Consider the following 24,404-nt stretch of genomic DNA (forward strand, 5'->3'; position numbering starts at 1 on the left):
GGGGGGTGGTGTTACGATCCAAAATATCGTATTTCGGAATTATGGGAATAAATTCTACTTTTCGGCATTGTAGGCCATAGGTCAGATATAGACTGGCGATGACGAAGCTGGGCAAACATGATGTAACTGAAATTCACATGATTGGTTAGAGAAAAGTGCGTAATAACTTTTATGATGGCGTGATCTTATGGTGTGACTTGCTATTTATATAGTCGTTGTGTAAATTCCATTGTATTCGAAGTATACTTTAGATGAGAATAAAACATTCAGAATCAGGAGAGGAGCTCACGAGAGACGAGCTCTCGGGTAGGTGATTCTGGCAAGCCGAAATATCTTCTCAGTTGTGACTAATTCCCGACTTGGACCTGAACGATCCCGTACGAGAGTATGAGAGTGTGAGTGCTAGAGTGTAACGTCTGAACTATCCATACTTATACCGTTCAACTCTACGACTCGCATCATAGCTATTCATATTTTTAGGTCAGAGAAAATTATTTATCCATTTCTATAGCAATTACCATGGAAACATAACATAAATTGTATAGCTTGTCAACAAATCTTAATTTCGTAATATAGTTGTCAACCGTAATGACAGTTTTATCGGATTTTATGGGAGAGCATTCGGCCGCAATTCAAAGGTAAATGTATATCGGTTGCTTTTATCGATAATTAATGAAGGGAAAGCTGTACTGAAATTTCCTCTGGGACACCTTAATATAAAAAGTACTTTCTTACACTACATGTGGTGGGTTCAAAAACCCATCTAAAGATGTAGTTTACGGTCTGTTGACTCTCAAGACTTCGTCATTATAGGAGTACACATCTTCTTTTAATCATCTTGGGATATAGTTAATTGTACAAGCTAATGACTTAAAAGCCGTAATATAAAATATATCAACTTTAAATGGTCGGCAAAGTGAACTCAAAAGGAACGAATATGGCCACTACTCTAATCTAGACATGATCATGGTTGATGGAAGGGTGAAATACCACCAATTTCATGTTGTTGTTCACTGGCTCTGTTCGATATAACCATGCAGGGAGCAATACAAAACAACACATTCTACGCTATGAGATAGCAAGATAAATGCACTGCGGCACATGGACACGCTTTGGTGACTGCATGGTGGCAAGTTAGATCGTTTCATTTATGATTAGACAATATGTCACAAAAACTGTCATCATTCAAACTTGCTATCTTAAAGTGTAGAATGTACAGTTTCTTATTGATTTTGCACGGTTGTACCAAACAGAGCTAGTGAACACTAATATGAAATGTACGGTAGCATAAATGAACAGTGCAGTTCTGTGTGATACTCCGGGTAGTGTGTACCTCGTCTATGTCGCTGGGTTTATCAAACTATCCCATTCACGATTTGGTTTTGGAGATATAAGTTTCTGACCCGAAATATATTTTTTGGACCTCATTTGCATACCACTGATGGGATCATCATATCGTGAATACATACATTCATCTACACATCCTCAGGTGCACCCCTGTTAAATTTCAGCCCAATCTGCTCAGAAGTTTGGGAATTAAGATTGTTTACTAAAAGGAAGACACATTTTTCCACCTAATTTGTATATCACTGATGGAATCATCATATCATGAACAATTCTTAATCTACACAGCCCTAAGAATGTTCCTGCCAAATTTCAGACCAATCGGCTAAGTAGTTTTGGAGTTTAAGTGTTTGACAAAAAAATAACATTTTTGACTCAAAACGCACATCTCTGATTTGAACAATATTCTAACTAGACACCAAAAGTAATGTTCCCCACCAAATATCAAGACAATTGGTCTGGTGGTTTTTGAGGTTAAGTTGAGCATGAGCATGCACACACACATACACACATACACACAGACAGACAGACACTGCACCATGCCTATAGCACAAATGAACCTACCAGTTCAGTTGTGTAAAAAAGGACAAATTTGACTAATCTCAGAAACTATTAAAGTGTTCATTTTATTCATACTTAAATCTTTATGACATAAGTTGCCAAATGTCAAAGAATAGAATAAAAAATATACACTAGCATGTGACACAATTACATGAGAGTGTTTCTAATTATCGACTACATCTATAAAGTTCAGAAATGTCACAAACATAACTAAGGTTGCTTTTTGGTTAATTACATTTGTATTTCTGTCAAACAATTAACCTTTAAAGTTTAATGATATTCATGAACTTAAGAATTCATACTTAATTAAGTCTACATAAATCAAAAATATATTTTTTGGATAAGGGAAAATTGTCATTCATGGCAGGTTTTAGCTTAGTGTACAAGTCGTGTGGGGATTTGTCTTCCCAACATGTCTAGTATATCCCGATTGATTTGTTTACTTAAATCTCTCCAGGTCAGATCCATGTAAAAGATAATGACTGTGACACGATTAAGGTTTATAAATGAAGTATCAATCGGAAAGCCAGTGCTAATGCTTATTCAATATTTAATGTACTTGCTGTTAGATGAATTCAATAGTATTATCATATAGATTAAAACTAATGAGGAGAGTGGAGTAGTAACAAGTAAACATCATTAAAATATTTAAATATCATATGCATATAGTTTAGGCTGGAAGGCGCACCCAATAAGGGAAATGCTAGGTGTGATGGGAAAGACGCAATAGCTGAAATCACCACACGACTGGACTCTAGGCTAGTTCTAGCTATATTATACAGATAGCTTTTCACAATTTCATTCTGGTGGCATATTCCATACTTCATTTCATACTTGAAGTTGAATATCAAAATTCACAGCTTAAAAACAAAGGTCATGCCCATTCTGATTAAAATCCGATGTATTGTACACTTCGCGATTTGTTTTTGGCTGTTATGTTTACTGTCATTTGTTCTTTTGTGAGCGCTCGTTACACACATTTGACACAACACCATAGGCGTTCCCATACAAAATCTAAGCGCTGAGTGAATTCACTCAACGAATGAGAAAGCGTAATGCGCTGAAATATATGGGTACAGTACTTCAGAGTACTCTGTTCGAAAAGAGCACAGAGCGCAGACAACGGTGTTATTATTATTGTTTGGTGTTCTCTTTCTTCCAATTTCGAATGTTGAGTGTATATATTGTAAGACGGATTCTGATTGGCTACTCATAAGTGCGAGATTTGGTATGGGAACGCCTATGGTGTTGTGTCAGATGTATGTAACGAGCGCTCGCAAAAGAACAAACAACAGTAAACATAACAATCGTGAAGTATACAATACATCGGATTTTATTAGAATGGGTCATGTCATGCTGCTGTTACATTGTTATACAAATGTAGAAACTGTAAAACCAACGGGGAAGATGCTATTTTAGATGAATGCCAGATGGGGCCGTCCACTGTGAGGAGGTCCCTGGAGAAGATGCTATTTTATGTCACTATAGTGTACAAGACAATTTTAAGACTTCTGATATGACATTATTGGGTAATGCAATATAAATAAATGTGTCTGTCAGCTGCTTTCCACTTACGCTGTTATCAGAATTTGTTTTTATGTCTATACATGTATGTTCCCTTTCTTTTCAATTCAGCATCAATTTAAAATTACTCAATTATTCATAATATGGCTTTCGATACATGACACACAATTTGTCAAACTGTATGCTGGAAAGAAAATTTAAATGCTTGTTATATATATATTTGGCAGCTTGGTGTGTAGGAATGGTGAGCCAACCAGCATCTACTGGATCTGATCTTGCCATCCTTCCAGGACAATACAACGACAAGACACTCAATTAATACAACTGAAGTGAATCCACTGTCCTTGGCTGTTTATTACAACCTTCCAGAATTTACAGCCAATTACACCTAACGTCACTGCAGTATACAGCTTTTCTGTTTGCTATGACTGCACAGAAATGAATAAGAAACTGGACATGTGCTACACTTTAAGATACCAAGATTGAATGAGTACAGTTTCTTGCTACATTTTGTCTAAGTGAAATGAACTAAACATGCCACCATACAGACATCACATGAAAATTGCACAGCCATTTAACATGCCCTTCATAAGATGTTTGATGCTAAGAAAAATATTGGCAGCCAAGACATGGAGTTGCAATGCATTTAAATGGTTTATTTAAATTAGACTAAATGTAGCAAAAATTGCGATCTTGCTATTCAAGTATGGCATATCCAGTTTCTTGTTGGTTTCTCCGTGGTTGTATCAAACAGAAAAGCAGAATGGTGTTGTGAAATTCACTGTAAATGAAGTGAATCCACTGTCCTTGGCTGTTTTTACAACCTTTCAGAATTTACAGACAGTTACACCTAACCTTGATGAAACAGCATGTGTCATAAATGCATTTTGCATACAATATTGGTAGATATAAGGACATAACTTCAGACATGCTGACTCTTTAAAAAAAATGAAAACACAAATAATTGCAACACATTTTTACCACTGAGTCATTGAAATCTAGTAAAATTTAAACATCTTAAAGTTTATTTAGTCTACTGCAATGGGCCAGGTTGTAACAGTGTAGCACAATTCTTTGTTGTCATTTGTATTCTGTATTATTACTGTCTTTGAATTTGTAAAGAAAGTAATTACAATTCATGACAATTCAGTCAGCAAGTCTGAAATGTTGTCCTTATCAACCAATATTGTATGAACCAAGATAAAAATACATTTGTGGCTAACACTGTTTATGTGAGGATAAGTGAAATCATTTTATCATTTGCTTCAATCTATACAACAGCTTATGGTGAACTTCTAAGATGGCACCAACAAGTCTACAGTATATTGATACATTGTATTACACTATGCCAAGTGTGATACAAAGTATCTATTATTGAATTGATTATTCTTTTGCTTTATAACATACTGATAGATGTACACTTGGTACAGACAAGTCGGCACCATGAAGGAAATTTTCAAACATTCGCCACACAGAAAGAACAAACACTGTTAGATAAATTCTTAAACGGTTGTAAATGTGGTCCAGAATATCTTTTTTTCTAATACTTCTTCCTCTTCAAAATCTCTGGTTTCCAGTTAACAGGATGTGACTCTTCAGTCTAAATAAAACAAAAACCAGGAAAAAGTGAAAAATTAATATTTTTTAATACAATTTCTTTGATTGTAAGTGATAGATTATTAAATCAAATTATACATCATTGAAAAGACTTTAGAAATGATTAAAGCGACTGTCATGCGAAATCTCAGAAGACTGACTAAAATCTTGCTCTAAACCAGAGAAAAGATCACCTACAGTACACACAGTGTCCAGGGATATATCATGGTTATTTTAGTATTCTACTGTGTATTGCAGCTTTTTCATGCCATCCCACAGACTTTATCCTCTTAACAGATTGAGGAGAACCATGCCTTGCATGAAATAAATGTACTCTTTCTTTATTCATTAATTCTTGAAAGTCTCTAGTTTGTTTGTCTCTGGAGACATCTTTGCCAAGGTTGAATAGTACACAGTCCATTAATACAAACTGACAGTTAATAACACAATGCAGTCTACACACTGTGTCGCCACTTTTCCATCTCAAACATCATTTATTAGACAAGACGATCAATAAATGCTATACACCACTCTCTAATTACAGCAAAGTTTTCACCGACAATGTAAGGCCAGACTGAGTTTGAATTCAGTTGGGCTATTATTGACTTTTCTATAATTCAAATTTTCATCAAAAATGAAAATAAAAGCCCATCCAAAGACTTATTTGATCAAAGACTATTTTGTCGATTCTCACAAACCTGTTATTTCTTCCGCGACATTGCGAAATAACAAGACGGTACCGTACAAGAGCCTGTGCATGTGGTTTACGACTATGATTTTTTTCTAAGTGGACACAATAAGGTACATGTAACCTCTTTCAACCAAAGGAGTATTTGTTTGTATACAAAACACTACAAGTTGGGCAAAACAAGATTTAATTAACCCTGTTTTGCCCAACGTCAACTTGTAGTTTTTTGTATAGCATGAAGTAAACCAAATAGAAATGATTTGCACTATGGAAACGTTCACAGAAATATTTTAATGAAGTAGACCGACAGAGTTATTACTTATCCATTGCATAATATTGCTCAACTGTTTATGCCACTTATGAAAACAAATATTGCAATGCTATAGATTTATAAAATTAATAAATAAATAATAAAAAGTTTGTTTAAATTAAAGTCTGAGCATTTAAGTAAAGTCTGTTTGTCATCGTGATTGTTCCCACACTCTCAGTTGCAGTCAGTGAAGTCATCATTGTAAACCACTAGCCTCTTTATGGCAGATACTCTCAGAGTCATACTTCATTGTTTTGCTGCGTCAGTGGAAAAAATGTGCTTTGGCTTGTGAGAATGAGAGAAATTGAAAATAGTATTAAGGTATCATTGTTAAGGTAGTGTGTGCATTGGGAACCAATTTCCTTTAAAATCAAAGTTTTACAAATATTTCCAAATCTCTACCAGACAAAGATCAAATCTCAATATGCATGTGCTGAGAATTTGCAGTAATTCTGGCAAGAGAACCTTCAAATACTCTGGAGCTATTCTATGGAACAGCCTCCCACCACATATTAGTCAGTGCAAAACAATTCATACTTTTACGAATAAATGCACAAATCATCCTATGTCAGAGAGGATGACTTCCAGATTGGTGTAACTGGATGGCTGTGTAAATTTTGTCTATTGATATTGTTGTTTTCATTTTCTTGTCGTGTTGAACTTTGCTAATCTCATTGTTTATATATTTTCTTCTTGTTTTTGATTGGTATGTAAGTTCTTACGAATGATAACAGGGCCCACATGGCAATCAGCTTTTGCTGTTTCCTGGCTACCCTGTTTTAAAAATAAATATTACTACTACTTCTACTACTTAGGCATATATATATATCACCGATTGTTCCTAGTTCTTGATAAAAAGAAACTCGGGCGTTCAAAATTTAGGGGTTCATCATCTTGCTTTCAAAGACACTGCCAATCTTTTATTTTCCTATAAAGTTAGCACAGTATTTACAAATTAATCTATGCAAAATGTTATTCCCTAAAAATCCTGTTGCCTTGGTTTCCAACAATCACTGTTTTGAAAGAAAAATCTGTAATGAGTATGTTAGGGTTTGAAAAGCCTCCCGGCCCTACAGTTACAATGCAAGCTTTTTAATTTGCTGACGACAAGATGTGATGCTTAGTCACTGTTAACATAATTTCATCTTTTGTGCCGTGTCATTCTATACTTGCAGGCATACTGAGTAAGGTCAACACTTTAAACGGTATTCAGTGTGCTTTGATTTTTATTAGATTCATCCTTTATGAGAAAGATTTCCTTTTCAACAACTTGTCATATCTAATAAATGAAATGACACTAATTGCTAATGAATGTATTTCCTACCTCTGTCAACAGAAATCATACCCACACAATCACAGCATGACAACATGACCATGAAGTGCACAAAGAAAGCATCCAATTTATTGATGGTTAAATGTCACCAAATATATTTGATTAGCGGCTATTCTGTTCTATGTGGGAGTGTCAACAGATGTCAACTCTGATAGACAATGTGATTGTGAAGAGTAAACAGATCTGATTACAGGAAATAAAACATGATCTAATATTGGATGACTCAGAAATAAATACAACCATCTATATCAATATTGACTTTCTCATTTTTTGTGTCATGAAAACTCCCTCTTTGACATATTGCGTGATACCAAATATAATCCGATCTCTTCCTTGTTCTCACCATTTCACCTTCCTACATGTAACTTTTTCATATACATTTCCATTCATGACTTCCAAATTAATGAACGGTTTTAATACGTCAAACATTTCTTGACTTTCAACAGGTCCTTAGGGAAAAATGAGACAACCTAATTCTGTAAGTCACAACTCAATTTTGGAAGTCAACACAGTTTGACAGGAATAACACAGCTTTATTACATTCTCTGAGTGTACACGACTCATCAAACAAAGCAACACATCTGTGAATGCCCATTTTGATGAACAATTCAAGATACATTACTTAGGAAGTAATTCTTACTCCCCGTGGAGGTTTGCAGTCATCTCTCTCTCTAGGCGATCTTAGTTACCATTATGCCATCAAACAGGCAAACATTTCATCAGTCTGACAGTTAATGGATTTATTTATTTATGAGTTTATTCCCTATCCACTAAAGTTATCAGTCATACTACAGTGGCAATCGAGGTTTCGGTTGACTAAGATATACAATAAACTAAAACTGTTTTTGTTCAATATGATGCTCACCAGTGTGCCCTCTAATGATAGCCAAATTTTGTTGTTGTGAGTCAAAATGAGAAAAACTGGGATTTCTTGTGAGTCACCACATAGTAAGAGATAGGGGAACACCAAATGTTGGTGCATCACTAGAAATTGTGTTCGTCACTGGCATGTCAAATTGGCTTAGAGGGCACACTGGTCCCAACATAATAAGAGATAGGGGAACACCAAATTTTGGTGCATCTCTAGAAATTGTGTGCATCAGTGGTGTGTCAAATTGGCTTAGGAAGTTAGAGGGCACACTGATGCTCACCATGTAATCAAGATAGTGGAATTCTGGCCGCCCCAAAAATATATACTGCAAGATCATGGAAGTAATTAGAAGTGATACCCTACCATGTGCATAACTGAACCAAAGTCCAGACGGATAGCTTAATAAGTCTACATGTCTGGACTATAGTTTTAGTATGTGTCTATCTTAGTAATCCGAAACCTAGATTGCCACTGTAGTATTTATAAATAGCAATATACTTTTAAAGGAACAGAATTATGGTTATCTCCAGGGAATTAAAGTGGCACAATTTGAGTTTATATGTCTTTAGCATGTAATTGTTTTCTTCATACTCACAGTATTCTACTTACTGATGTATACTTAATCATCACTTGCAATTGACTTAACTCACACCTGGTACTAGGATATAACTTATAAACGATTCAATGAAGTGATTGATTATACATTTTTTTTCAAAAATGTATAGGAACTCCCTACTATGCAACCAACAGTTCCAACAATGCCAGAAGATAACTGTAATGTCATAGAAGGCATACATCAACATGAACATTATACTAAGATAGTTTCATCAAAGTATTTTGTAAGTATTTTCACAAGTGACAAAGCTTACAAACTCAGCTTGTGTTACTTTTAAAGCATACAAGGATGTAGCTAATTTTAAAAAGAATCAGGTAAAACAGAAAAAGTAGGTGGTAAAGCCCCGCAAAAAGAAAGAATTGTTTCTGGTTTGCACTTCACTTTAAATAGCCCCGTGTCAGTCTTTTTTTGTGTGTGTTTGTCCAGCCCATGCAGTCTGCAGATTCATGGGGATAACACAAAAATAACCAAATGAAAATGAAATATGTACTGAGACATCGCTGGGGAAGAAAACAAAAAGGTGCATGAAGATGAAGAATTTCTTATTTTTTTGTTTTAAATGTTTAAAACATGTTTAGGGTCGGAGGCTAAAACTAGGGTTGGTCGGGTTATCAGAAACAATTTCTTTATTTTAGCCTTATCAAGTTATATATATGAATAGTCTGGAATCCATGTGTTCAAGGGTTTTGAAAATTCAAAATCCCAATTCACTTGGATTCTACGCTAATACATGAAATCTTTAACTAGCTTTGCACCTCAGCAGGATTTTTCAAGAAGTTTGGTTCAAATAGAATTTCATTTAAACTTATCAGTATTCTGTAATATGTTCTTAAGCTTTGCTGTCATAGTAAACTTTTGATGCCGTTACCTTGGCAACAGATTGTATTGCAGTTCAGAACATGCCTACTTTATTACTCTCCTGTAAATTGAACCTTGAGTATGATTCTGTTACTATAAATGCCTCTCTGTCTATGACGCACCTAGCTTTCACTAAATATTTCATGCAAATCATTAATGAATTACAACATGAATGTGTTGTTACGTGCCAATAACAGGTAGTCGGCCATCAAATACGGGACAGCAATGATTGTTTGATTAGAGGGAACAGTCTATCCTTTGGACTGTGGCGTTTTTATTACATTTCAGTGGACATTTGATATATTGATTGAAGCACTTTTGTTGACTGACAAATATGATGCATTGTATTGTAATGATTCTGTACAAGTATCCATCTCATTGTTCAGACAATCCTCATGGGAGTTAGCAGACAATGCCAGACATAAGATACATATTAAATGAGCAATAAATATTCACGATTATTGTATTTGAAGGGTAATAAGCACTTAGGAGTCGACTTCTGATTGAGTCCCATAAGACAACACAGACTCACAGCTAAGCCAGTCACACAGTGAAGCAAGTTTAAATTTGGTGTTTCTTGCCAATTGTGTGAAATTTATATGATGTAAAATCATGAAATGACTCTCCAGAACCCAAAGTTTATGAAAATTGCTTTACTTTTTCAAGTGGTGTTCTCTTTAACCAACTCTCCAGTACAAACTAAAAGATTGTTATTTCTAACATTATTTGTAACTTTATTTTCTTATCTAAAAGTAAGAGTTACTTTTATCTATTTACAGTTGTCTGATGTGAAAGAGTGATAACAACGTCATATAGCTAGTTAGCTAGTTATTTATCAACAGTTAGTTGTCATTATTACACCTGTCTGCAAGTCAAAAGTCATTTTTCACAAGTCACCCTTGATTTGTTTTGGCTCTAACATATAATTTTCTGTGATTACTATCAGTGAGATTTGTACTCAAAATAAACTCTCCTTATATTATACATTTAAACTATCTCTCAAGCCTGAAAAGTATTTATGTTCACTTAAATTCCCATTCATATGCAAATGCTTGAAAGATTCCATTGTTCATCTCACTACTTACGTATAGAGACTGACAGGTAACGTTGTACAGAGAGATATCACAGAATTTGTCTTTTAATGTGATTCCAATCAAGTTGAAGATGAGTAACATTTTTTTCACTAGTTTGTACTTTCTTCTCTAATATAAGGACAGGATATAAATATTCCTAGGCAGTATTTGGATTCACCTTCTGATAGAAAATTTGTAGACTTACATTCAACTACAAATGTAGACCGTATCCAGCATTTAGCAAATATTGTATTCCACGCTGAGTGTGGGGTGGATGTTGACTTACATTCCACTACAAATGTAGATCATATCCAACGTTTAGCAACCTTTGTATTCCACACTGTGAGTGTGCGGCGGAAGCTTAAAGATGATTTGTGTAAAATGTATTATCTGCTTAACATGCACTTTAATTTGTGTCGTCCTTTCATCTTGTAATATTTTATTTGTATTATGGGCCAATGGCCTTAGAGTACGGAATAAAGTGACCTTACTTTAAATACTGTGATTATTATCATTATGGTAAAATTAAAAATGAATGAAGGCCTTATAAAACTGCCAAGTTGTTGGTGTTGTTGTCTTAGTAATTCCTCCTTTAATGTATATCATGTAGGAGCACCCATTCTTCAGGTCTGTAGACTGAACATGGCCTAACTTTTTTGAACATTACGATCACAAAACTTTGTAGTTATCTGATGACTAGCAACTGTGGTATTATCCATATGCAGCAAGCAATACGTACATGTACATCACTGCATGGACACTTGACTAGTTTCCATGGAGTTAAATTCTACATCTGCCTTACGCAACTGTCAAGGTAGATAATAACACCAGAAACCATTGTATTGTTACCTGCTGAATAGCCAATATGTGTATTGAAAGTGATACATGCATCACTGCATTGGTTTCCATGGTGTTCATATTCAAAACAATGACATGATTTCAAGGCACAAAAGACAAGTCTTCAAAGAAGACACAAATGAAATTAGTGCATAGATGAAATAAATTCACATACTGTGTGTATTTCCCTTGCCAAGGATTAAAAAAAATTGGTCACTTCAATACCACAGTAGCTTGATTTTTGATAATTGATCTTGAAGGTCAAGGCCAAGGTCAACTGTCAAGGTCTTGCAAGAAACCTTGCACCTGATAATATGGGGGTAGACACTTGAATGGAATCTCCACGTATTATAGTTTTTGAGTTATGCAGTAAATATTTATTTTGAACAACAAATATGGCTGCCATTAGGTCAAAATTGCATTTATCATATAAAACAAAGTGACATACATATGCCCTATATAATAGGTCACCTTTGTGTCAGGTTTGATTGAAACTGAATATTGAATCAATGAATGTCAGAGAAATGATGTATTACAAATGGATGCACGCACGGATGAAGTTAACTGACACACAGACTATTCATATTTTTGAATAGTCAAAATAAAACAAGTTGACATCAATATTCTACTGCAAACGGATAATTGCACTAAACTTATCTTGGAAAGAAAAAGATAAGATTGATAGTAGTACATGTACATGGGGAAACACAAACTCTACAGTTCTAAAAGGCTCTTTCTCTTGTGTTGAATTACACACTAATTGCACATAAAGATCAATAAAACTAAAATACAACCTGTATTTACTTGTCCGGGAACGAAAGGATAGATTGAAATGGAATTTACATTTGATCCAACACAGATGGAAATCTGATATAGCTCCATTAAGATATTTGTTTACAGCGCAAATACTTAGCAAAGGGATGATTAATTTCTATAAAAATTACTGACTGGTAGAAAATAACGAGAATAATAGATTTCCCCCACGGTATTTCAATAAATGCATATACGTCTTTTAATATGACAGTAATTGATTTGTGAATAACTCATATTTCAATTACTGTATTTGTTTGAAATTTTGCTAGTTGCCATGACAACAAGTAATGATTACATTTCTTATTAAACTGGTGGTTTTATTTTAAAAATGGGGGTAAAATCGTCTCCGGTCAGATACTTGACTTGTGTTGCGTAAGTACCATTAACAGGTTTACTTCTAGCAAGCATTGCTGTCGGTCGGGGGAAATCTGGCAGAGCTGTAATCCACATTAATATGTACGACAGGAAGTGTTTTTTCCCTGCAAAATTAACTGCTAATGTTCTACTATTTCCTTGTGTTCCTTTGTGTTTCTATCACTCTTTGTTCGCCAGAAATTTAAATTGTAATAAAAGTCACCAGTTCCCACTTAATTTTTATTTTCTTCGTTTGTGTATGGTCGAGGTTTACCGCCTCTTGTGACAAAGACTGAGAAAAGAAAGCGTGGTTGTGTTACTAGTCCGTATTTCTTGGTAGAAATGAAACTGAAGTGACAAATTTCACCACTTTGAATCGTTGAAACGCGTTTTATGAATATTTATTTTTTACTTTCTCTTCTTTCATCACTACAGTGACAATGGTACCTGTAAATATGATTTTACAGTACCAGTTGCAGAACTTGCAAAAGCTTTCAAATCAAATTTCATTTCATTTATGCAACAAAGTTGTGAGGACATTGACACTATCCAGAAACTTAAGGTCGCACAAAAAGAATTTAACGATTGGCTTACGTGCGCTGTATGAATACATCGATATTAAACGCAAAGTATGATTTATGGAGTCTTTGAAATGTTCTCATACAAATTATAATTACTTTTGAATTGATGTACTATCTGGCATTAATAAAAACATGTAACAACTTCAGTTGTATCACAACCAAATGATATATCAACACATAGCGTAACTTCTTTCAACAAAATTTCAAAACTATAGGATATCTAATGTTTTCACGATTTGCCCATAAAAGTTACATATTCCTGCAGTGATGGTAACATACTGTGCTTAGTGACGGGTTTAAGATCGAATGGCATAATTTGATTGAGTAAGTGAAAACACTTCATTCTTCCAATGGCTTGTTCTACTTTTATTCAATTTTACTTTTATACTTTTATACAATTATATTATATGAATTCAGTCTTTTACCCTTCATGGTCTAACATTTATGGGTAAAAGGAGGAATCCTCAAATTTCAAGGCAGCTTTATACTCAGGGGCATTACAGTAATGGTTAGTCATGTTTTGATTATTAGTCGCTAATAAAATAGTACAGTGGGGACAGCACGAAAAGTGAGAGAAAACTTCGTGTCAGCCCTTTCTGTGCGACAATGCTCACCTATTCTGGCCCTCACTTCCGGTTCTAAAACAGCGCCCCTAGTGGCCAAATCATGATGTCGTTTATCTTTTCTGATAATTGGAATATGCCGTATTGTAGATCATTTTAAAATGGGAAATAACGAATTGATAAAATAAAATATGAATGTATTGATATTCTTTTACAGTGTAGTAGAAACAGTTCGAGATGAAATGCTTACACATGGACTTGATTATTTTTATAACTTCAATTATTTACTTTCCAACAGTTAAGCAACTTGATTGATTACCTTCATCCCAACTGTGTGTGCCACCTCGATAATTACTAGACTATCAGTTAATATTAGTATTATTATGTCTGTTTTTTTATAAATTGCTTTCCTACATTGTGCCTACAGCAATTTACAATTTTTACCCCTGGCACGGATCTAGTGCAGCACAATGGCCCTTTATACTCCCTCAACTCCCTGGGGAGCATACAATCCATTGCAGCCTCTGTGAGCTCACAGGATTAAAGCATTCACATGGAAACTGCTATCCTACCAGGTACCCAGTCACACAGCTGGGTTGACTGAAGAATAATTGTGGTTCAGATCTTTCCTGACGACTTTAGCCATTCACTGATTCAGAAACAAATGGTGGTGACGAGGCATGAACATAAGTTGTCAGTATTAAAACAATTATGCCCCATCGATGTAACCCCACACCAACCCTGTTTCTGCAGTAAAAGTTGAGTACACACATTGAAGCAATATCAAAAGGAACTTACCGCACTATCATCTTCTTTGTATATTTTCACTGTCTTGTCAGCTTCTGCTGTGATAAGACGACTACTACTGTGATCAAACTTACAGGCAAATACTCCAGCCTCACTGTCTAATGAACCTGGTTGTGTTACTGTTTGGATACGTTGAAAATTATACCCAGTTTTCCAGTCCCAGAAATACATACTACCATTGTCACCTTGGTGCCAAAAAAAGGGATAAAAATAAAAATAAAAAAAACGTTATATTTCAATATCTTTTAGTCTAAACCTGGTAGTAGTTCCACACTAGCATAACAAGATTCGCAATCATTCAAAGATATGGTTGAATGTACAAGAAATAATGCAAAGTAACCCTTCCCCTCCCCCTCTCTCTGTTAACAGAAAACTAGTCATTCACTCCTACTTGATTTTAGAACACAGATGTGCATCTTTTTTTATCCTGAAGAAGACCTCCCATGGGAGGTCAAAATGTTAGAAATAAAGTTTTAACATAAACTGAAGGACTTGTCGACTTTTTATCAAACCCAGTTTTATATAATGCTCAAGTCCATTGCTCCAAATAGGGAACTTGCAATCCAGACTGAGCATGCTCAGATGCAAAGGACTATGGGATTATATGTGGTAAGCGTAATACCTAATCTGGAGCTACCATTAAAAAACCTCCCACAATAGTCAGGGTAAACTATGAATTGACAATTCGTGGTTGCAAACAATGTAACAGTATTGTTTACAATACCAATTTATTAGTATTTATTATCACATTTCCTATGATGCAACATTCAACATGGCGGGTTTGCAAGTTTCCTATTGGCTCATTATTGTGGTTAGATTGACTGCAGTTTTCACAAAAATCTATTGGCAATCCAAGTTTATTTTGAATATTGCTTTAGTTGATCTGACAGTACAGTCCAATGCATGTATAAGTATCATGTTGAACATCACACTGCCTCACAATCTTGTACAAGTTTATAAAAGCCTTTCCTCTTTGCAAGATGAAAATTTTCTCTGTGTGTTGGCATCTTGTTTTCAGTTGTTCATTACTGATAAAATTGATGTTGTGATCAGAACGATTTCTACTGACCATCTGTAATGATTGTAATCTGTTTTCAAGATACACACTGACAATACAATACCTACCTCCTGATACCATGACGTTGTCAGAATTCACTCCTAGACAGTTAACAATTGCATTGTGACCTGGTAAATTCTGCATAAAACTACCATCTGGACACTTCCATTGTTTGATGTTGTCTGGTGAGGCTGATGCAAACATGTATCTAAAACAAACAAATAGGAAAATCTAATTTACATTACTTGAAAATTTGGAGAGTATTTTTGAAAAAAGTTGTGACTCAAGAAAAATGTATATAGTTAGAGCAGCTCCCTCTAGAGACACATCTCGATTACTTTTATTTTCACCATCATCTATGCATTTGTATTCTACTTCCTCGTATTAAATTGGCTAAGTGATACTGCTGTTGGAGATACCCCATTTCAGAAGGTTTTAAAGCTTTTTCCTGTAGTTTCAACTATTGTTGGCCGATTTGCATATTAATGGCCTTTTCTTTGCATAATTTTTTTTACATCACTGTCAGGAACAACAAGTCAAATATCACATCTCTAAAGTGACTACTTTTCAAATTTCACAATTTTGACAAAGTTTGATGTTATTGACCACAAATTCAAACTTATTCTGAGCAATATTAATTTCACTTAGCTGACAGCATCTTTGGGCGATGCTCCATTTCAGACATTGTAGCTGCACATACAGACACATTGACATCCAGCACATACAGACACATCGACATCCAGAATGATACAGTAGTATCCTTATAACATCACTGAACCTATGTTTTATTTGTGCTAAAAATGATTAAAAAGTCTAACTCAACAAGAAATTTGAATGTAGCCAATCAACTTACAGTCTTGGATGAATAGCTAATGATCTGATACTCTTCTTGTGATTGGTCAGTGTACACCTGGACTTGCCAGCTGCTAAGTCCCACAGTCTTACAGTAGAATCATGGCTGCCACTGATAATCTGCAGATGAGAAAAATATTTGGTAAAAATGTGACTCAAAAGTGTTTTTGCTGAGGTTTGGGAACCCAAGTGACAGGAAATCTGGTAAAACTTGCCTCCATTTCCATATCTTGTACCGTAAATTCCATGGGGAACCCATATCACAGAGTGGAAAATTTAGTAAACTTGCATAGATTTATATACATTGAACCATAATTTTTGGTCGGTAGCCATGGTAACACAGGAGAGAAATCTAGCAAAATTAGCATAGATTTCCATAACTTGGACCTTAATTTTGGTGGGACCTCAGTAACAGAGGGGGGAAATCCGGTAAAATTTTTGCATAGATTCCCATAACTTCTAGTTATACAAAAATAACGTACATGTTGTAACTTTAAATAAGAGACAGTTACATTACAACTAGAAATTCATGATGATGTCAATATAAAATTCTAAAGAATAAAATAAGTTGTACCTGTGGTTCTGCATTCTGACATTTAACATCTGCCACTGTGTTTGTATGTCCTGCAAGAGTGTGAACACATGCCTTGGTTCGCATATCCCACACACGTACAGTGGAATCTCTAGAACTGGTACACAGTACGTCGATGGTTGGGTGAAGATCTAAGGCATAGCAGGCACTCAAATGACCATGGTAGTGACGAATAACCTACACAAATAACAGTATTGAAGGTATGTCATGCAATGAAATCAATAATCTGGTGAGTAATTGTGAGCTAAATTGGCTGGAATGTCCAATAATAAATTTTACGTGCAACTTTCATTAAGGATTTACTATTACTGTTCCATCACTTTCTATACTTCTCAGAGTGTAAGACCTGTCAGTTTTGATCAGCACAACTACAGCATAGAGTAATCGTACATATGGATGCAACAACATTTTATTGTAGAACAGTAACCACACAGTCTGTCATTTGTGGAAAAGGATGACCTTTTAATCTAGGTGAAAGTAAGCAGTATATAAAACCAACATTATTGTGTATATGTAAGTGTTGTCAGAGGGCACCCCCACATGAGGAGAAATGACATGGCAGTACAAGAAACAGTCAACAAAATGTGGTTACAAAAACTCCACGAGTTACTGAAAATTAAGTGATCTGAAGCATACATTGTACTTTAGCAGAATATTTTGACTTGGCAAAATGGCAGCAACTTTTGCTGTGAAACCGTGGGTAATGATGATTTTCTCAAGAAGACAATAGTATTCAGCCATCACAAATCTCATATCTGGTCCAAAAATTGCCTCTGCACCCCAAGTGAGTATGCCACCATTCAGCACCCCTAGTGGCCAAACTATACAATCTTTTGTTTTTCAGATAACTGGAATATAGTGTATTACAAAGTTACCTTGTTTTGTTCTAAGTCCCAACATTTCACTTGTTTGTCTTCACCACAGGAGAATAAGTAAGGTTGTCTTGAACTCACAGCTAGTCCTCTGACAGTACTGACATGACCTGTCAAAGATAACTTCAATTTACCACTGGCTAAATCCCATATTTTGATAGTTCTATCGGCTGACCCCGTACAGAACCACTGGTTGCCTGGTTCTACAGCTATACATCGTACCCAACCAATGTGACCACTGATGACTCTGTATAACTGCCATGGAGGATGCCATTGAGGCTTTGGCATTGTTGGTGCTTTTAGTGAAGCTAATGCACTGGATTGTTTGGTACCAGACACTGATACAAGTGCCTGCAAGAAAACAACAAAACAGATTCAGATTTTTACAAATTGCATTTGGTGAATTTCATGAATAGTTTGCTTCACTTAACCCTTTCACCACCGATTCCTGCTATTGTGGGAATGCGCAAGCGGTAAATACATCTCATTCTGAGAAGTGATGACTACTCTGGATTACCATCTATGCCACAAAGTTGTACATATTCAAACAGAAAATATGGTATTTATGCCCTGAGTTATGACAACACTTTTCTATATCATTATGTTAGTTCTCCAGTGCTCCAAATATGAGACAATGTATTCAGGATTACCATTATTTTCTACATTTTTTCTCTCTCTCTCTAAAATTAAACTTGTGTAGCTTTAATTATATTACTCTCCAATATTTCTTTTCATTCACTCGGAAAACATCTGTGACTTATGTCACTCATATTTTCCTTGGCTAACCGGAGAAAAATATTGGGGAATAGTATTTAATCAATAAAAATTATAAATAAAAACAAAAACAATATTTTGTGTACAGATGTTAGTTTGTTTTGCTTATGCACGCGCACACACACACACACACACACAACAAGAAAATGGTCAGCTTTAGCAGTTTTCCTGACAGATTTTTGCTTTCATTCTTGTCTTGTGATGTTTTGTCTTGTACACTATTACTTACCCTTGATGTCTCTGTTGTTGCTGATGCTTGCTGTCTAATTTCTCCAACACTTGTTGGTGGCCTTGAAATTCTGAAAGAAACAGAGAATGTAAAACTATGACAACACTTGTGACTACCATAACACAGAATATGTCACCCTTGACTAGTATACATGCATGAATGCCATAATGCCTGTAGTTGTTCTGTAGTATCGCAACAGACAAAATACATTTAAAATATGCTATATTCTGGTTATCAATGTTCCAGCCAATGGGAGGTAATCATTCCAAGAGGGCAATGGGCAGGTAATCATTGCAAGAGGGCACCCCAGATTTGGTAACTTGAGGGCTAAAGTTTTGTCATGGCAACTGATCATATGATAAATGCACGAAGCAGTGAATACAATGTGTGTGTCAGAGCAGAAGTAGTTTGTCTACTGGTAGTTGCTAATAAAACAGTACAGAGAGAAGAACATGGTAACTGAGTGGTAGCTTTGTGTATATTGGCTTTATGTTACAATACTCAACTCTTCTGACCCTCACTTCTGGCACCAAACCAACTTGCAAACAGTGCTCCTCGTGGCCAAACCCTGAAATCATTTATCTTTCTGATTTCATGAAATATGACAAATTTTAACGGTCTATAAATAGTATGTATAGAAAATGTTATCATGTAAAATAGTAGCCCATCCTCCAATGTTTCTACCAATCTGAAAGTATTGTAATTGTAGTTGGGCATTATCTTTTAGAGTGTGCAAAGTTATGTTAGAAATTCATCAGTGGCCACTAACAGTAGCAATGAATTTATGGAGCAAATATGACACTACCTGAAACATTGCAGAGGATGTGGTGTCACTGAAAAGGAGTACACTCAGGCTTTCCTCTATGAAGTTTAAGAAATGTGTTAAAACATCTTTTCGTACTTTTCGTAAATTGCTGTTGCCAAACATCTTTTACTTAAATGGGATTTGAATATACTTACTGTTGTGACTGAGTGTCTGTGCGTGACATGATGCCATCTTGGAGTCCTTGGTTGCTATATGTAAGATTAGCTACATCTGGTCAAAGAAAAACACAAATCACAAAGTTTTATCAATATTGTATTAACATCTGTCTTTGGAGAAATTAAAGTTTCAAATTATTTACATAAAAGTCGTACATGAAAGTACCAAAAACCTCTATAAGTAGATTCAGTTCTTAACAAGTGCAGAACTAGTACTACTATACACTTTATCTACTTCTCATGCCAAATACACACTGGAGAGGGTGTACATGGGCCCTGTGTTGAATATTTACGAAAAACAAAGGAAAGTACTGGGTCCTTGTTTGCACGAGGGCGCTCATGCAGATAAGTACGGTACATGTATGTTATGAATCTTGACTTTAATGATACATATCAGAAAATATCTTGAAAGTTAAACTCAATGCTTAACCACAAGAACACAGTACTAGTCATGCTAGTGATAGTTCCATGTTACACTGCATCCAGCACATGCATACATATAACATTTCAAGGTTTTCAGAAATTGGCCCAAAAGAGCCATTGTGTAGCATTTGAATACTAGACAGCAAGGCGAACAAGGAGTTCAACCCCATGGGTACTGAGACAATTTAGTTGAGTGTGTTTTAGATTGTGTTTCCAAACATACTGAACAAAGTGTGATCATCGAGTCATATACGTGTAACATTATTTTGTAATGTAGACACAATGTTTTCATACTTACGTTGAGTCTGTCCTGTATGTTGTACTTGTGGCCGATGTGTCTCCTTTGGTATTGGTAAATGCATAACTGGTCCATACTCATCACGTGCTTTGCAGGCCAGTTTGAGTTTTTCACTGAAGTGAATATAAAAATTAAATTACATAACTGTAACATATGAAATATTTTGCTTGCTTTTAAAGAAAGTTACAACAACAAAAATAAACAAACTGCCTCACACAATGTGACTGTCATGAGTGATGACTCTCTTAAATGCATATACAGTTTTCTTTTCATGTTATTTTGATTCAGGTCACTTTTGTCTAGACTGTAATGACGTTATTAGTCCGGGAGATTAGACCACACCCACAACGGCTGATCTGTCAGTCTAACTTCTGTTCATCCATTTGGCCAGAGAACATTTGTTGGCAAAGGCCTTTCTGATTAAGTATGAAAATGTAGTTGGTCAGATGAAAAATCAAATGCAAGAGAGGCAACGATTTTGCTAAGCTTGGGGAAAACAGTAACAGATAAGAGGAAAGGGGTAAAAGTTGCCTAGTTTCATATACAATCTACCACAATTTTGTATGGGGACCCAGTAAAATTACTTGGGAACCCTGGTACCTTTTACCTGTTTGCCTCAAACTGTGAGAAGAACCAAGGGACACACATAGAAAGTGTAAAACACAGTACATAAAGGGATCTCTTTTACTTTGACCAGATTCAATTTCAAGAGAACAATAAACTAATATAGAATAGTTTAGCAGTTAGATTTTCTGACAACTGACATTTGAAGCATATTTTTTTTTCTTCGTTTTATCAATCTTCTTACCTCACTTTGGTTTATTTTGTTTTGTTTGTTCCTGTACACTCGTCTTTTTTTAGTAGTGTATGTATTTTAATTTTTTTTTCTGCTTCTCCTAACAATTTTAGTGAACCCCTGATACAAAAGGGATGCAATAAATAAATAAATGAATATATAATAAAATAAATACATTTACCTCAAATAGCATGCATTCACTGATTCAGTACGTTACTTGGTACTGCTTGCAGACAGTGTATGGGACGCGATACGGACAATGTCACTCAAGAGAGGGACAATGTCAGAATCGAGTCCCGACTGCAAGTAGGACTACATACTTGACGATGAAAACCATACTCACCAACATGATGCTATTTTTCGTGGTGACGGATCAACTCGTCCCAATTTCAACTCGTCCCATTTCAACTCGTCCCACTCAACTCGTCCAATTTTCAACTCGCCCCAATTTCAACTCACCCCATTTTCAACTCGCCCCAACTCTTTGCAATATAATTTACCTGTGCATATATGAAATCGAAGCTAGTAGTACTCAGTTTGGAGGGTCTGTGGTATCTCGTATTCCACTAATGAAGTACCACTTGCGCTGTAAACACATACTACAATACTTAGTTGCGTTATCTAGGGAGAGGAGACACGTCTCCAAAACCCGTACGCGCGGAAGTCGTAAGCGTGTCAGTCACTAATATTCTCCCTGGTTATTATCATTATTATTTCTTATTTGGGTTGTAAACATTAAGTCCTAATGTGAAAAGTGATATTCCATGACTGAGGAAATTTAAAGTTGTTGTGCTAGTATAAGTTCTAGATCTACCAAACACTTAGCCAAAACCCACACCACTTTCTGCTACGAAATGTTACATTTGCTACGCTTCGACTGGCTACGTAGGTAAAATCATGTAAATGTTTCGGTCTCCGTACTTCGAGTCCATGTATCGTTTAGATTTATAAACGTTTACTAGTGTTGTTGGGGCGAGTTGAAAATGGGACGAGTTAAAAATGGAGCGAGTTGAAAATGGGGCGAGTTGAAATTGGGGCGAGTTGAAATGGGACGAGTTGAAAATGGGACGAAGTGAATCGCAATCATTTTTCGTAAATCAACCTTACTTGTAACGCAAAATCTGAGGCAAAATTAGCTAGAATATTGAACGATGAATAATCTTGCAACATTAGCTACTTGTGGGCTCTCCTTGGAGTCAGTATAATTACTCCAAGGGCTATCTATATTAGTGTCACCACTTCACTTGCACAACATACCACTCTTTACGTAGACTGTGAACGAACATACACACAATATTCATCGATCAATACTTACGATCCTTGGTCTTGCTGGGGTGGATCAACGTTGTCTGATACGAACATGTCATGCGACCTCTTCAAAGATCGGAACACCAACGTATGCACGGAGTGTTTCTGTACCTCCTGAAAGCAAAAATAGAAACCAGTCATTCCTGATTCAACGTCTGTACAACGTTTGGATACTACTAGTACTAGTAATACAATGAGAGAAACACACATGCCATGCTATTTGTTTACATTCGATGCGTGTACATCGTATGCGTTCCTCACCTCCATTTTGTAAATCCAAGACGTTCTTCAAAAGATCAGATTATTTAAAGTGTGCTGAATAATTATCTTTCGCCTCAGTAATAAGATATAGCGTAATAAACGAGTAAAATAGTCACACAACAAAGTTGATGGAGAGCGCCATCTTTGAATCTCTATAGCATGGCGGTCACAAAATCAGATTCACATTCTTCCCGGCGTTTGAATCGAGTGCAATGAAACACTGATCACATTGTTGAGAAACAAACACGGATGCAAAAGTTGTAGACATTCCATATTAAACTACATGTACCTATAAAGTACACGATTCACTGAAATCTCTGGTTAATAATTTAAAAGATAGATGGAGGTAAAATTACCGTGTATACAAAGACGGTGACCATACATGAAAACCCAATACTAGTGAAAAATACCAAAGACACATTAAAGATCTTAAAAGTATAGGAAAAGGCAACATTTTTAAAGGCAATATATACCTTTTCGCATAAATTTGCTGAGTTTGATTTAGAAATATGGCATTTCACCTATCTTATCACATTTTCTTACAAGAGAACATTGATATTAAACCTGTAACAGGTTTTAATAATTTATTATTCACGAATTTCAAATCCATGGGTATCCATATATTATGTTTTGTAAAATTTACCATAGCATTTTCAAATAAAAAAAAAGTTACTTTGAAAATATATGTATTTAGATACGTTTGATTAAATGTTGATATAATCTGAGCATAGCAATAATACTGTCTACTACTTGGGCGGGGAGGGTGGATTTTGGTCAGAAAGTAGCTTTGAACTAATCAGGTAGTGAGCTGAGATATAACGTCAATATAAAATCTGAGGAAAATGAAGTATTCACCTATTTTTGCCGTCGGATTAATATTTTTTAATCCTTTCTCAAATTCGCTATTCGCTATTCGCTATTCGCTATTCGCTATTCGCTTCATGTATAATGTATTTCCACCGCATATGGTGCTGAATGGGATGCTGAATCTGATTATTGTTTCATTTAACGTTCGTTCATTCAAGCTCGCACTCAGTAATGAAATGAAAGATATAAATATAGTTTGAAAATTTTCAACTCGTTGGCATTCAATATTTTTAAATGATATAAAAACATTATTGAACTTAGATGTATATCCAGATGAATGATTCTTTTGATTCTAACACTTCTTCAGGCCACCTATCTCTAAAGTGTCTGGAACGAGGGCAAACGTCATCGTCCTATGACGTCAG

General features: G+C 35.4%; 1 protein-coding gene across 1 annotated transcript; it reads right to left on the minus strand.

Annotated features, from left to right (window-relative positions):
- Positions 1-4,560: 4,560 nt before the first annotated feature.
- On the minus strand, positions 4,561-23,284 carry LOC144438820 (pleiotropic regulator 1-like). The gene is made up of 11 exons (XM_078128000.1): positions 23,173-23,284; positions 22,919-23,025; positions 20,808-20,920; positions 20,066-20,141; positions 19,106-19,175; positions 18,106-18,453; positions 17,213-17,407; positions 16,640-16,758; positions 15,855-15,994; positions 14,721-14,914; positions 4,561-5,029 (listed from the first exon to the last, which is right to left on the minus strand). The coding sequence occupies exons 1-11, from the start codon at positions 23,176-23,178 to the stop codon at positions 4,970-4,972; spliced, it is 1,428 nt and encodes a 475-aa protein (XP_077984126.1). The 5' UTR covers positions 23,179-23,284; the 3' UTR covers positions 4,561-4,969.
- Between the last annotated feature and the right edge of the window lie 1,120 nt (positions 23,285-24,404).

Source organism: Glandiceps talaboti, chromosome 8 (genome assembly GCF_964340395.1).
Source record: "Glandiceps talaboti chromosome 8, keGlaTala1.1, whole genome shotgun sequence".
Classification (NCBI taxonomy): Eukaryota; Metazoa; Hemichordata; class Enteropneusta; family Spengelidae; genus Glandiceps; species Glandiceps talaboti.

Bases quoted from the DNA above. Each gene is read 5' to 3' on its own strand.
- LOC144438820 (XM_078128000.1), bottom strand. The intron at 20,142-20,807 runs GTAAGTATGAAA...TTCTTTGACCAG, and splicing joins ACATACAGGACAGACTCAAC to ATGTAGCTAATCTTACATAT. The intron at 16,759-17,212 runs GTACAACTTATT...TCTCATCTGCAG, and splicing joins GTCAGAATGCAGAACCACAG to ATTATCAGTGGCAGCCATGA.